We start from the raw sequence: 16,267 nt of genomic DNA on the forward strand, positions 1-16,267 counted from the left end.
TTGTTTGTTGGTTCGAGTTTTGGATGTTATATTATTTAATTTTGAAGAAACGTTTGATACTTGTTCAATAATAACATAGTTGGAGAATTTATTTTACATATTAAATATGAAGAATCCCAATTAGATCGTTATATACTTCAAACATGTACGAAATACCATATGTACCCGTACCATACTCGTACCTGTACCAAAATTCAAAAAATTGAGTACAAATACCCGTACTGAATAGGCTAAATCGGTACGGGTATGAGTACAGGTATTTGAGACAAAATGTTCATTCCTAGGTGGAAGAGTCGATTGAACATGTATTTGTTTCGTGTCGTATAGCTTAAACGATGTGGAGTGTGATTGCTCAATGGTGTAAGTTACAGACCTTTTACTTTTTTAAATATCGTGATGTGTTGGAGCTATATAAGCTCTTTGTGCTCCTCAAGAAGAAGGCATTGATAGTCCAAGCAATCTGTTTGATTGCAACTTGGTGCTTATGGAAAAAAAGAAACACGTTAGTATACTCAGTTACTCAATTACATCTTGTGTGCCTAGTGGAGAAAAATAAAAGTGATGGGTTTTCTTAAAGTCAAGAATAAGGGGAAAAGCGGGCCCTCTTGGGAGAAGTGGTGTAGATTCCAATTGTAACAGGTGTTGTAGTTTTGGGTCGGTTTATTTGTTTTTGGTGGTTGTTCCATTGTTGTCGCTTTGATTGTGTTTTGGTGCCTAGCAACTTGCTAGCGTTTTTAATGAAGTTTTTTGTTGGTCATTCAAATATATATAAAACGTACCTGCTATAAATCACACTTATAAAGTAGGAGAAAATTATGATAAGAGCAACCTTAACTCTAGTCATAGTTGACGGAGAGGTCGCTCCCGCATATCAGGCTCCAAAAGTTTCATTATATCCATCAAACACTAGATAAAATTGCATGATACAATTCTTCAATTTTTTTTACTTCGGTTATGTGATAAACGTGTCTAAAAATTATAATAGAAAAACTAAATGACATGGGTGTGATCAGTGATGATTAAGGCAGTCTCATGATTGAAACCTGAGTCAATGGGGTTTTCCTACAGTGGTAAGTTTTCTACTTGATATTTTTGGGTGAATAAGACTTAGAGCGCCAAACAGTTTTTATTTTTTAATCTAAATAGTTAAGCAAGCGGTTATTATTTTTGTAATCAAATTTTATAATATAATTAACTTTACACATTTATAAATTATAGGGTTGGGTCTAGAAGAATACAAAGTTGATTTTCCATGAGAATTTGTACAACCAACATAAAAGAAAAGCATAAACATAACAAAAAGATACAATAAAATATCATTAAACAAAGTGTCAGACACAACACATATAACCACATTATTCTCACATACGAAAGCAAGTAAAATTACCCTTCTACCAGGCAAACAAAAACCACCAACATCCTTCCACAAGGGCAGAACGGTCATTTTCGACCCGACCAATTCCCAAACCCCTTTTTTCGTGCTTCAACTTTAAGTCACTTAAGGTATTTAACTGTTTCATCAAGAACATCAGCTGTATTCATTTGTGGGTTACCACCAGGCACAATTGTTTTAAGTGACTTCACCATCTTTTTCATCTTTTCACGTTTTCCAAAACTACCCTTTGACCCTTGAGACGACGTTGACCCGACGCAGTTGTTTCTTCGTCTCAAAGAGCTGGAATCAGCCGTGCTAGCCTCTTCATGCTCTTCGTCCTCGTCCTCATCATCAAAGCTCAACAATGCATCAATATCCGCCGGATCCTCTTCTATAACCCCAGGGGTATTTTCGTCATTTTGCACCCATGCAGAATTATTATGAGGGAAGTAAGACGCATCCGTGTTTAAACCAGGGTTGTACATGACCTGGCTACAATTATCCGTTCGGTCAAAAATCATGAAATTTCTCGGGCAATCCCACGACTGATGAAAGTCAACATTTTGACTAAAAAACGAGCCCGTTTGACCTTGATCTTGGGGGAAATTGTGTTGGTCACCCTCCATTACTTTTTTTCACTAAATGTTGCAACTTTGTAATATCTTAAAATCTTAAAATCTTTAAAGTCTTCTAATGTTAAATAATAATCAAAAGGACAAAACTGTTAATGTCTACAAGCTTTGATTTTGAAAACTCTACGTAACGGGTTTAAGCAACTGACGGAAGTATTCAGCCTGCAACAAAACACAAGTCAACCATTATTGATCCATCAACTTATTTGGTTCCAAATGAAGACGAATGTTGACTTATGAGGTCAAACAAGTCATGGCTTTGATGCAAAATTGACATGATATGTGCCACTATTTAATAATTAAAAAAAATTTCTTTCTTGGTAGATTTATGTGATGTAAAATGAGTTGATGTTCTACTCTTGATGCTTAGCATTTTGTAGTGTAAAAATTACGTGGTTGACCATGAAAGTCAAAGGGTATGCCTTAAACATGACATTGGGCTTAAGATAAAGAAAACAAAAGGTAACAATTTTTTGCACCATAAAAAAAAGTCAAATATTGACCCATGAGTTATAATATATTTGAAATTTGATTTTTGAGGTCAAACAGAAATTCATATGAATAACTATGAACACTTTGATTTCAAAGGTCAAACAAATCATGTCTTGAATTCAAAATCAACATGAATTATAACATATTTTCCGAACTAAGAAGTTGCAACTCATAGAAGCTTTTATAAGTGATGAGAATCAAATTTCATTTTACTCAATGTAATAAATTGCAATCCTTGAAATCACTTGGTTGACCAAAAAAGTCAACATTTACCTGACAAACTTGCATCAAATTGTAATAGGCAATGACCCCAACACTCATTTTAGTTTTTCCAACTTCTTTCACGATTCGAATCCTCCTTCGTGCAACACCAATGAACATTCTCAATATAAAAAACAACAAAAAACGCCTACAAAACGCGATATCCCAAAAATAAGTCAACAATTTGACTTTTGAACACAAACTATAAGCAAAATGAGATGCTTCTTACCTTAGAAAATCAAATTACAATATGAAACGAAAGAAAAGCGCCAAAAGAGGTCCACGGCATGTTGCTCAACTTCTTAAAATTCAGTTAGTATTATTATGACCCGCCTGCATTACAACATTAATCATATAAAAGATGTAGCAAAATCGTAAACGCATAGAAAACGGATAAGAGATGCTCTTAACAAATTTATGAAGTGAAAATTGCTCAGAAATTTATAAACAAACTTATGTAATCACAGAATAAAGAAACATTTAACGACATAAACCGGAACATTTGTTCCACAAAAGATCACATGAAATTGAAACAATTAATCATAGAACTATAACAACAAACAGTGTAAGTTAACTATATATTTCAAATAGATTACAAGGGTGTTCGCGATCCAGTCAAGCCGGTTTTAACTAAGACTTTAGGCTGAACAACTAACTACGGTTTCAAGAAAGTAAAAATCGAACCAATCTGTTTTAGCGTATTGACGGTTCGGTTTTGATGATTTGATAGTTTGAAAACATTTTTTTATTTTATTCAGAGAAGTTAGTTCTAAAAGCTGAAACATAACCAAATCAGAACCTAGGCAAAAGATCTTATATTTAATCACCAAAATAGCAATACAATTAAGTTCTTATATTTTCTTGATCTATAATAACAAACAAAACCCAAAAAAATATATATATATAGTATAATAGCAATAACAAGTGCTTTAATTTAATCACCAAAATCACTAAACTAGTCATTTAACAAACATAACCAAATTCAGATTCTTGAAACAAAAAATATCAAATATTTTTCTAACAAAAAGTATCAAAACTTTTTGAATAAAAAAACCCTCAATTTTTTTTAAATGTATTGTCTCACCCTTTCATTCAAAAGGATAGACAGGTAAGCGAGCAACAAGCTGTACAGTAACCCCTTTTGAACGACAAAACTGATCATACTGAAAACAAAGTTATAGTTCTTTAGCGTCGATACCAGTTAAAACTCGTGGTTACATCGAACATAAAAAGCGTAAATGTACAAGAAAACTAAAAACACAAAGGAGGTAATTGATTCATACCAAAATTCTTCATGTAGATTGTTAGTGAATCTAGCTAGGTTTTGTTTTGGAAGACAAAGGAATGTTGTGTTAAGTTAAATGGGAAGACAAGTTGCATGGTGGGTTATATTAGTGTTGTCGACAGTGTGCTTTTTGGTTGCGGGTGGGAGTCAAAAACAGTGAATGTGAGCCGTTAGATGGATTGGTGGGATGAAATGTGAGCGTTGGATTGGAATTGGATGGATAATGAGAGCACGCGTAAGCGTGATGAAGAGCAAGTGTGACATAATGCATGCGTGATCTTGTTTGTTGCCCAACAATCTTAATCTATTGGAATGTGGTTTCTGCCACCTAAAACACATGTAACAAACACACATCTCATCTCCACTTGAGTGTGTTTTTTCTTTCTCTTTTCTTTTTTATTAATACTTTTCAATTTTGGTTTTTTCTCTATGGTTTCATAGATCCTAGATGACAAAACGTATAACCTTATTTACAATATTAATGTTAATGATATCACACGGGTAGATTTAAGACAAAAGGTTAAAATATTTATTACTTTTGGTCGAAACATGTTCGCTTTAGTTTCACATTAAATACAGTATGTGAACACGTTTGATCAAACTAGTCATAGTTTGGTTGACTGGATCGGTTCAAGTGTTGGCCCGTTTGCTTTTATAATTGTTTTTGAAAAAATAATACTAGAATGTTAGTATTATTTAAAGCAATGAGTTATTTTTAAAATAAGACATAAATGAACATTGTATATTACATTTTAAATGTTATTATTTTATGCATTTGCAATTATTTTTATGCAAAACTATATATAAAAAGCACTTACGCTGCGTTCCCGAGTCTCATTAAACGAAAGAAACGAAAGAAAATGGAGAGAAAGAAGTAAAGTGTTGTGTTCCTGAGTTTCATTAAAGGAAGGAAAGGAAAAGAAAAAAGAAAATGTGTGTTCCCGAGTTTCATTAAAGGAAAGAAAAGAAAGGAAAGGAAAGGAAAAACAAAGCAAATGAAGAGCAATTTGGATGAGTTTATTTTCTTTTTAAATTGGAAAGAATTGAATGGAAAGGAAAGGAAAGAAAAAGAGGAAAGAAACTGAAAATGAAAAAAAAGGAAATGAATCAATTCCTTTCCTTTCTCTCCTTAACTCAACTCGGGAACACAACATTAATTTTAAAGTGCCTTGTTCGTCTCCACCTGTTAATTAGTTAATGTATCTAACATAATTTTCAGTTCAGGTTCACCATGTTTGGGTTTATACCGAAGTTTTTTCGATGTACGTTTTGCGTTCAATCCTTCAACCTACAAACACGAACTGCGTAAAAACTTAAAACTATTATATATATTTGAAAAGAAAAGGTATTTAAAACTCATAAACACACACATGTGTTTGAGACGCATGAAAGTGGTTCTTTACGTCATGCTTTCACTCCTAGTAGCTCACAAAGTTCAAATACTATATTTCTGTTCTTTCTTTATACTTAAGAAACAATTTAATTTTAATAAAAAAAAAGGTCATATTTTAATATAGTTTCTATTGACATATAAGTTGTATCTAGTATATATATTACTTTTATGAGTAGCTTTATCATGTCACACACATAATGATACAAATTATAGAATTGCAAGCAAAGCATATACATAACATATATAACATATATGAATAGATGTAAAATATTTATGCTTGTATCTATAATATATATATAAATTGATTTTATTTATATCACTGAGTGATTTTTTAAATGAACTTAATAAAAAATTGCACGTGCAAAACGTATCCAAGAATGCTCTCTCTATTGAAAATTTTATTCTTGGTGTCATATATGTATAATTGAAAGAATTTTGGTTATGAACCAATTTCGGAATTAAGACTTTTCATACGATAACAGTTCTAACCTTATTGATATATTTATCAATTTACCTTTATTGATAAATACAGAAGGAGAATTACCTTTATTGATATATTTATCAATTTACCACTCATCGAAGGAAAGGAGAAAATTACAGAAGGAGAATTACCTTTATTGATATATTTATCAATTTACCACTCATCGAAGGAAAGGAGAAAATTAAATTGTAACGACGGAATATTTCAAGAACTATGTTTTTCTAAGCTTTACCATGAAAAAGATTTTGATAAGTTTCAAGGGGCTTCTCGACTTTGTCATAATGACAACATAAAAATAACATGTTAACTCATTCAATTTTGGGAATATTTTGCTTTATTTGAGCATAGTTTTATATGGCAGGCTTCTCAATACAATGTTATGATCACAATTAAAGGAAAAGTTAATGCTGACACAAATATTTCAAATTAATTTGATAAAGTTAGAAGCATTGATAGGCTTGGGGGTTGCATTGTCACACCCCAACCTAAGGCGGAAATGTTGGGCATGAGCTTTGGTTCATAGCTCACAATGTACTATCATGCAATTGTAAAGTGACAATATCTAATTTATTTATTTAATAACAAATAACATTTAAGTACATCAGGTATAAAGAAATTACAAAACAAGATCAAATAATTCTTGAATAAGTTTTAATCCTAAAAGTCATATATATGTGATCTTCATCTTGATAAACAATCCAACCTGATAACCTGCAAATGCGTACAAAATAAATTTTTGTCAACACGAGGTTGAGTGAGAAAATCACCAGTTTTGACACCACAAAAATATATAAGAAAAACCTCAAAACTGTTATTCGTGAGTATAGACAATCAAACCATAACATGTAAATATTGCAAATAAACAAGGATGTGTGGGCTAAACCGTTGATGTAGATGTCGTACTCTAATAAAAAAAAGAATTTTAAAGTCTTAAATACCTATAACTAGTACGGGTAAGTAAGGTCGTCTCCACAGGGAATCAGTGGAAAGTGCAAGTAAAGTTCATAATTATTAAATATTATTCTACGCGAACAAACGATGTCAAGCGGTTTAAAAAAGATGATGAATGCTTTATGATTACTTTAAGTGGATTGTAGACAATTATGAGAGAATGATTCATTTCAGGTTCAGGTAAAGTGATAACCGACTAATCACAGATTCATAAGATTAATTGCGCAATAATTACTACACCTAATAGTTGGGTTGTGAGGACAAGCGATACCCTAACCGAATTGTTAACACAACTGAACCCCGGTTTACCCAATTACCAGTCTAATGTATGAAAATCAGTTGTAGGCAATAACTAACGAAAACTGGTTCAATGACATGAGAGCTAACCCTACATGTGATGAGCACAACTAGAAAAGTGATGCAAAGTTTGATAATCAAAATCATAAACTATTTAAACAATCAATGCTAATATAAAACAAGATTAAAGACATTCAATCAAGTTCATACTCATTCAAAACATAGAATCTGATCAAATTTAGTTTACACAAAACCCTAGCCTAAAGTGATGTAAGGTCCCGAAACCGGTAGCCCTACTTTAACGTTGGATTTACTCATAAACACAGGTCTACAATCAGAGTTAAATAAAACTTTCGCGGAAACGTTAACTTAAATCATTTGTTATAAAACATTTAATCTTTTCTTTGAAACCATAACATAAAAACATCATATTTAGAACATCACTTCTTCCATCTTCATATGCCAGCCGTTCAATCCATGTCATGTGCCCTCCTCATGCTAGCTCATTAAACATATTCACCTGCGTGCATACTAAAAGTCAGCTACGCCGAGTGAGTTCTAGTTAATCAGGCGATATACAATACATACACATATCGTACATACATACATATCTTAAACTTGTATAAATATCCATAAGAGGAACGTCACGTAATATCTACTAAAAGAACTATTACTATTGTCCATGCTATAAATTCCATAGAAAGAACACTCTATATATATATTATCCATAGAAGAAACACTCTCTCTCTATATATATAATATCCATAGAAGGAACACTCTATATATATATATTATCCATAGAAGGAACACTCTATATACTTTCCGTAGAAGGAACACCCTATAGACTTTCCATAAAAAGAACACTCTGCTATCTATAGAAGGAACAATACACTATCCAGAGAAGGAAACACTATACTATCCATAGAAGGAACTCTATATATTATTCATAGGAGGAACACTGTATATAAGTTATTATCTCATGTCCATGTAAGGAGCTAATCACTTTCCTCGGTAATACGTGAATATCCGAAGATCGTTCACGTACCGACAAGCAATCATTCGTATCTACATATATCATACATGGCATACTTTTATCATTCATACATTATATATATCATATGTATCTGTGATCATAACCCAATAGTACAAGCAATATCTGAAGATCGTTCACGCACCGTCAAGCATTCATCATAAATGAATCACACAAGGAATACACTAACCACTTAGGGTAAGTGTATTAGTTATCGCATTGAGTATGCACACAGCCTCGAAAACATAACAAGGAAGTAGGGCTAGAATTCACCTGAATGCGAGTACGTTCACCGTTAATGGTTATTCCCTTCTTTAGTTGTTCACGGCTAACTGCATAACAATTACGCGTATTAATTACTATCACTAACCATATAGTATTTCCAGTTCAATTATAACCATCAACGAACGGGGGTCCGGGGCAGCGGGGTTCTAGGGGCGGCAACCCCTAGCAGGGTCCAAGGGGCAGAGCCCCTGGCTGGGGTTAAGCTGCCAGGTCAGCTTGGAAAAATTTTATTTTCACTAACTGTCTTAACACATTTTCCATTATGATTTCATTTTAATATTTTATTGTTAACCTCTTAATCCTTTAAGGTATCTTCTATAAATTTATAAAGTTCAAGGGCTATTTTGTAATTAAATCATTCTTCTCTAAGTCCAGGGACTATTCTGTCATTCTTTTAAACTTTTAATTCGTTATTCAGTTCTTTAACGAATGGGAATTCTAAAACAACCTGGTCTTTTATAACGAACTGACACTTATAACGAACTGACCCTTATAACGAATTGGACCTCTATAACGAATTGGTCCATATAACAAATCAGTCCATATAACGCATCAATCCATGTAATGAATTGGACCTTCTAATTCGTTATCTCCTTTTAACGAATGGTCATTACAAATTGGGATTAATTTGTTTTCTTTTCCTTAACGAATTAACATAGCGAATTAGGATAGTTCGTTAAGCTTCTATTAACAATGAACTTGACGAATTAACTCTAATTCGTTAACTCTTAGTTAACGAATTAGGGTTAGGTCAGAGAATGTCAGAAACATTCTCTGACATCTCGTTAACCTCGTACGCCATTTTCCGGCGCCGTCATCGCCGGAAAACCGCGTTTTCACCGGAAAAATGAGATCTCACTCGTTTTCCACCGTTTTTCACCGTTTTTCGTCCCCTTTGATCCAGATCTGAGCTAGGGTGATCCCTAAGCTCATCTTGGGTTCGGTTTATACCCGATTCCACCCGGATCTCGTGACTTTAACGGTTTAACGGTGTCGGCTCGTCGTTTCGTGACTAAATCTAGCGGGTTTGAGTTCATACAACATCATATTATCATTACCTTGGATCGGGATCGGTTTTCCTTCTTGGTTCGGTTAGAGAGAGAAAGTAGGAAGACATAGAGCTAAGTATGTGTTTTGGGTGGTGTATGGAATGGAATGGAATGAATGGATTAAGGCATAATTAAAGTATTTATATTATGAGTCATAGGCTTAAGCCCATGATATTTCCTTTAATAACCCAAATCCATCACCCATATTACTTAACCCAACACAAGCCCATCTCATAACATCGAATATTATTATATTCGAACCGAACGAAAAATCGGGATGTTACAAGTGAATACAATGGTTTAGCCTGACATCGTCATCACAAAGGATTCGCTTATCTGATGAAAGGTTAGAAGCATGCAATGAACTGACAAACCGAAAGCTTTGGGATGGTGGAAAATCGTCCTAGGACTTGTACTTGGTTGCTGGAATGAAGGATAGGTCGAAATAGGGGCTCAAAACTGGTTATATCAATTTAGGGTTCTTTTTCCCGTTTTAAGCCCCTTTGCGTAGTGCGAAGGGTTTTTGACCCGCAATTAGCGTCACCGAAATACACTGAACACATATTCAGATTTTTCTCGTCGAATATTATAGGTTCCGTAACTCATTTATAGGCCGAGATATGCCCATTGTACTAAAAGACACTTTCTTGGTAACTCGTCTTGTTCGGTTTTCGCTTCGGCTTTGGGTTTCTCATCCAAACCATTCCCAAATCCTTCTTAACCATCCATATATGTTTCCCTATGCTTTCTTGTTCTCTAGGCTTGCTTAATCTTCATCTGAATGGCTCTGAATTACTTGTTTAAGCTCTGAACACCTGCGATCATTAAAAAACTCAAAGTAATTGTGTTCACATATATAAACAACTAAAATGCATGAAATAACACACATATATACATGATTTATAGCAGACCATCAACCGTTGCCATGCAAATCGGGCATTGGTTACCATGAAAGAATAATTGAGTTGTCGGTGAAACCGTTGTCATGCGATCGGACGCCGGCCACTACGACATGATGCGATTATAATGTGTAACATCCCGTTTTTAGGTGTTTCGGTTAATAAATGAAATACGAGTTATTATGAGTCGGGCTAGTGTTGGGTTAAATGGATATGGGTTATGGACCTGGCTTATGAAAGAATGAGGAAAAGATCATGGGCTTAAGCCCATGATCCATAATTATATAAGTCATAAATACCCATTAATCACTCATTTTACACATATTCCATACACCACCAAAACACACAATTAAGCTCTCTCTCTCTCTCCAGTTTCTCTCTCTAGCCGTAATCACCAAGGAAAACCGATCCCGATCCCAGGTAATGATAGTATGATGTTGTTTGAGCTTAAACCTGTTGGATATAATCACGAAATGACGAGCCGACACCGTTAAACCGTTTAAGTCACGAGTCCGAGTGGAATCGGGTATAGACCGAACCTAAGATGAACTTAGGGGTCACCCTAGCTCAGATCTGGATCGAACGGGGCGAAAAACGGTGAAAAACGAGTTAAAACTCGTTTTTCCAGCGAATCCGTGGTTTTCCGGCGACGACGCTAGAAAAGTTAATACGAGGAAAGAGATGTCAGGTAATGCTCTGAAATTCCCTGACCTAACCCTAGTTCTCTAACGGGAATTTAACGAATTAAAGGTGATTCGCTAGCTGGTTCGTCTAGGGGGCATAACGAACTAGCTACGGTTCGTGTTCAATTCGTTAAGGGGATAAGGTAACGAATCACTCTTGATTCGTGATAGTCAGTTCGTTAAAGGAGATAACGAATTAAAAGGACCAACTCGTTACACGACTGATTCGTTATATGACCTAATTCGTCAAGGGGTTCAACTCGTCTAATAACCAGTTCGCTAAAGGATTCAACTCGTTACAAGAACCAGTTCGTTATGGTAACCCAATTCGTTAAGGATAAGTAACAAACTAGAAGTTTAACATAATGATAAGAACAGTCCCTGGACTTTGAAAAGAATGAGATAATTAAACAATAACCCTTGGGCCTTGATAATATATAAACGATACCTTTAAAGTTTAACGAGTAATGATTTACTAATCAGTAATGATCCATTAAAGTAAAATCGACTTAGATACGCGAGATTAATTAAGTAGATGATAAGAGGAGCTAGAGCCGTATTTAATATATGTATGATTGTACAGTTAGTCGTGCCTAGCTCAGGAAAGGAATAACAATTAACGGCGAGCGTAACCGAATTCAGGTGAGTTTCTAGCCCCACTTTCTTATTATGTTTTCGGGACTGTGTGCATACTCGATGTGATAGTTAATACACTTGCCTTAAGTGGTAAGTGTATGCCTTATTGATTTATGTAAGATGATTGTTTGACACTGCATTAACGATCTTCGGATGCTGCATGTACCGTTAAGTGATAGTAAAGGCATGATTGATGTGTTTATATGACAAGTGAAAGATGTATGTATGTTATGATGGTAGTGCATGAATGATCTTCGGATATTGCATGTGCTACCAGGCGATAGTCAAAGATATGACTATATATATATGCTATGTAAATGAGGTATGTATGTTATGATGATGGTACGTGAACGATCTTCGGATATTGCAGTAATATTAAGAAAGGTATGTAAAGACAGGTATGGTACAATGTACTAAATATAGGGAACCGACCCTAATAATGTCGGCGAATGTAGGGAACCGACCCTAATAATGTCGGCGAATGGAGGGAACCGACCCTATAAATTTCGGCGAATGCAGGGAATCGACCCTGATAATGTCGGCGAATGTAGGGAACCGATCCTAATAATATCGACAAATGTTATAGGGCGAAATGCTCTTTAAACGTATGTGTATGAATGAAAGCATGTATGTAAGTATGAAAGAAAGAATGAAAGTATATGTGTATGTAAGTATGTAAGTAAACATGGAGGTATGTACCTTCGGGTGTATACGTAAGTATGTGAATGTATTGTATGTCGTCTGATTAACTAGAACTCACTCAGCGTAGCTCACTTTTAGTATGCACGCAGGTTAACAGACTGAGACAGGTGGTTTGAGCAGGACACATGGCCAGATTAAAGAGGCTGACATCTGAATATTTGTCATGACGTTTTGATACTATGTTTTAATTATGTTTTAAAAGGACAAGTTACGAATATTTGTAATGATTGGTTGACAGTTATTATTATTCCACGATAGTTTTAATTAACTCTGATGATTAGAACCATGTTGATGAGTAAATCCAACGTCCAATGTAGGGCAACGGAGGCGGGGCCTTACAAGTTGGTATCAGAGCAAAGTTCGAGAGATTTAAGCATCCTACATGCTTAGACTCGAACAGAGAATAGGATTAAAGTAAGAAAAGAGGAAGATGCCAGTACGAGGAGGCCATGTGTCACTCAAGCAAGCTAAGTAAAGGTAAAGTATGAGATTAAATTCACATGTAAAGTAGAATGATGAATGAATGTTTGCTTAATTTCTAAATAAAAAATGTATGAATGCTAGCTTAATACTAGTGATAGGAGTATATGATGATACGAACTGCTTGATTGTTTAATCATTAGAAGTAGAACTAGCACAAGTGGACTCACAAAGGGAAGTGTATAGGACACAGAGAGTAACGTGATCAGATAATCACAACTGGCCAATGTTATTACCTGTTAGCCTTACTATCCTTGTACTAAATGGTTCCTTAAGTGATGATGTTTCTGTTTCCTTATAGAATACGATGGCTGGAGCTAAGAAAGTTGCTGGCAGAGGAGGACGTACGGGACGTCGTGGTAGGCCACGCGTTGTCCGAGAACCGTCAGTAGAAGCAGCTACTAACGCTGAGGGAGAAGGAAGTGCAGCCGGTGGAAATTCAAGTAACAACGAAGGGTATCAACTTGACCCTGCTATTCAAGTTGCCATTGCTTAGGCGGTAGCAACTGCTGCGAAGAACTGGAATCCTGAAAGGTCTGCTGGAAGCCAGGCAAAGACTGCTGAGAGGTCTGGAGAAAAGAGTAAGAAAGATGATGAGAAGGAGAAGGAGGAATCAAGTGTGGTTAAGTCGGTAAAGGTTGATGATGGGAGAAGGGGCCGAGGTGGGTGCAACTATAAGTCGTTCAAAGGTTGTGAATCACCGAAGCTAACTGGCTTGGGAGACGCAATCGCTACTCTCCAATGGATAACGACGATGGACAAGGTTATCCGAATTAGCGAATGTCGTCCCGACCAAGCTGTGGGTTTTGTCACCCAATAATTTCTTGATGAAGCCATGTACTGGTGGGAAACTGTTGAACAGAGGAAGACCAGGGAGGAGATCAAAGCTATGCTGTGGGATGATCTGAAGTAGTTGGTAATGAAGAGGTTTTGTGCTGATGCGGAGGTTGAGAGGGCTGAAATGAAGTTTTTGAGTCTGAAGGCGGGTAAGATGACACACCACGAGTACACCACCGAATTCAATCGGATGTCAATGTTGGTTCCAGACTTGGTGAACACTGAGGCCAAGTGGATCAAGTGCTACCTTAGGGGGCTGCCGCAAAATGTTTGTGTCTTAGTCAAAGCTGGTAGACCAGGTACTTTTGATTCCGCTGTAGGGCTGGTAGAAATGGTGTACGATGATTTGTCAACAGACGACGTGGTGGTGGAAGAGAAGAAGGATAAGAAGTGGGTCGCTCCTGCTAAACGACCTGGTACTCAGTTGTGGAACCCTAAGAACAAGCAGCCGAGAGTGTGGGATAAGAGGTCGTGTAGGATGTGCGGGAAGATGCACGCTGGAGAATGCAAGTGGGTCACTGGGTCTGGTGTGTGCCGTAAGTGTGGGAAGAACCATGGTGGGGAATGTAGATCAGGGTCGAATTCTTGTTACAAATGTGGTAAGGAGGGGCACTTTGCTCAAGATTGCCATGTAAAGCCCACATGTTATATGTGCAGGCAGACAGTCCACTTGGCGTGGACTTGTACGAGTGGTGAAGCTGGTGGGAGTGAGAAGAAAGATGTTGAACAAGGAAGGCCAAGGACTAGGGCCTATATGCTGACTCAAGAACAGGCCAAACAGATTCCTGATGTTGCGACCGGTACGTTCTTAGTAAATGGTATTTCTGCTTCAGTATTATTTGATTCGGGTGCGAATAAAAGTTTTGTAGCTACGACATTTAGTAAACTAGCTAAAATGAAATGTTTCCGAGTGTCTGAAACCTTCATAGTAGAAACCGCTAGTGACACCTCGGTGAAAATAATGAAAATGGTTAAGGACTGTAAGATAGAATTGGAGGGACATGAGTTCCCTGTTACTTTGTATGTTATGACCTTAGGAGGTTTCGATGTAGTTTTGGGAATGGATTGGTTGTCCGAGTATGAAGCTCAGATAGTTTGTGAGAGTAGGATAATAAAGTTAAAGTCCTTGGATGGCAGTGCGGTGACGGTTTATGGTGATAAGGAAAGGTCAGGGCTTAACGCCATTTCGATGATAAGGTCCGAAGGGTTATTACGACGAGGCTGTGGTGCCTACCTGACGTATGTTGTCAACGCTACGGCCGAGACGAAAGAAATGAAAGATGTTCCCATCGTGTGCGACTACCCGGAAGTATTTCCTGAGGATCTTCCGGGGTTGCCACCGGAGCGAGAGATTGAATTCCAGATAGATTTAGTACCAGGAGCCCAGCCCGTCGGAAAGCACCTTACCGTCTAGCGCTGTCCGAGATGAGAGAATTGATGTCCCAAATCCAAGAACTACTCGACAAAGGTTTCATAAGACCAAGTGTTTCCCCTTGGGGCACGCCTGTGTTGTTCGTGAAGAAGAAGGATGGAAGTATGAGAATGTGCATAGACTATTGCGAGTTGAATAAGCTTACGGTAAAGAATAGATATCCTTTGCCCATGATCGATGATCTGTTTGACCAACTGCAAGGTTCAAGTTGGTTCTCACGAATAGATCTCAGATCAGGGTATCATCAATTGAAGGTGAAAGAGGCAGGCATCCCTAAAACAGCGTTTCAGACGCGGTATGGACACTACGAGTTCCTCGTGATGTCATTCGGTCTAACGAACGCTCTCGCAGCATTTATGGACATGATGAATAGGGTGTGTCGGCCGATGTTGGATAAGTCAGTTATCGTCTTCATCGATGATATATTGATTTATTCAAAAAGCGAGTCTAATCATGCCAAGCATCTGAGGGAAGTATTGGAGACTCTGAAGAAAGAAAAGTTGTACGCTAAGTTTTCGAAATGCGTGTTTTGGTTGCGAGAGGTGCAAATTTTAGGTCATGTGATTAATCCTGAAGGGATTACCGTGGACCCAGCTAAGATTGAGGGGATAACAAATTGGATGACTCCGCAGAATCCGATTGATATACGAAGCTTCTTAGGCTTAGCTGGCTACTATAGGAGATTCATCGAACGTTTCTCCAAGATAGCCGTACCGTTGACCGGTATGACCCGAAAGTCGATAGTATTCAGTTGGGATAAGTTTCAAGAAGAAGCTTTTGAAGAATTAAAGAAGAGACTCACGCAAGCTCCAATCCTTGCTTTACCCGATGGTTACGAGGAACTGGTTGTTTGTACTAATGCTTCGCATCGTGGGTTAGGTTGCGTGTTGATGCAACGAGGAAAAGTGATAGCTTACGCGTCTAGACAATTGAAAGTCCATGAGAGTACTTATCCGACGCATGATCTAGAGCTAGCGGCAGTAGTGCATGCTCTTAAGATATGGAGACACTATCAGTATGGTACTAAGTGTACCATTTACACAGATCATAAAAGCTTGAAGTACTTC

At 36.7% G+C, this 16,267-nt stretch overlaps 1 protein-coding gene across 1 annotated transcript; it reads right to left on the minus strand.

Moving 5' to 3' along the window:
- Positions 1-1,359: 1,359 nt before the first annotated feature.
- On the minus strand, positions 1,360-3,267 carry LOC143621595 (uncharacterized). The gene is made up of 3 exons (XM_077092963.1): positions 2,990-3,267; positions 2,773-2,908; positions 1,360-2,169 (listed from the first exon to the last, which is right to left on the minus strand). Exon 3 carries the CDS (start codon positions 1,999-2,001, stop codon positions 1,495-1,497), a length of 507 nt encoding a protein of 168 aa, XP_076949078.1. The 5' UTR covers positions 2,002-2,169; positions 2,773-2,908; positions 2,990-3,267; the 3' UTR covers positions 1,360-1,494.
- Positions 3,268-16,267: the final 13,000 nt, after the last annotated feature.

This window comes from Bidens hawaiensis, unplaced genomic scaffold, assembly GCF_021521415.1.
Source record: "Bidens hawaiensis isolate Kalapana, Puna unplaced genomic scaffold, B.hawaiensis_p1.1 tig00000326_1, whole genome shotgun sequence".
Lineage (NCBI taxonomy): Eukaryota > Viridiplantae > Streptophyta > Magnoliopsida > Asterales > Asteraceae > Bidens > Bidens hawaiensis.

Bases quoted from the DNA above. Each gene is read 5' to 3' on its own strand.
- LOC143621595 (XM_077092963.1), bottom strand. From the start codon at position 2,001: ATGGAGGGTGACCAACACAATTTCCCCCAAGATCAAGGTCAAACGGGC.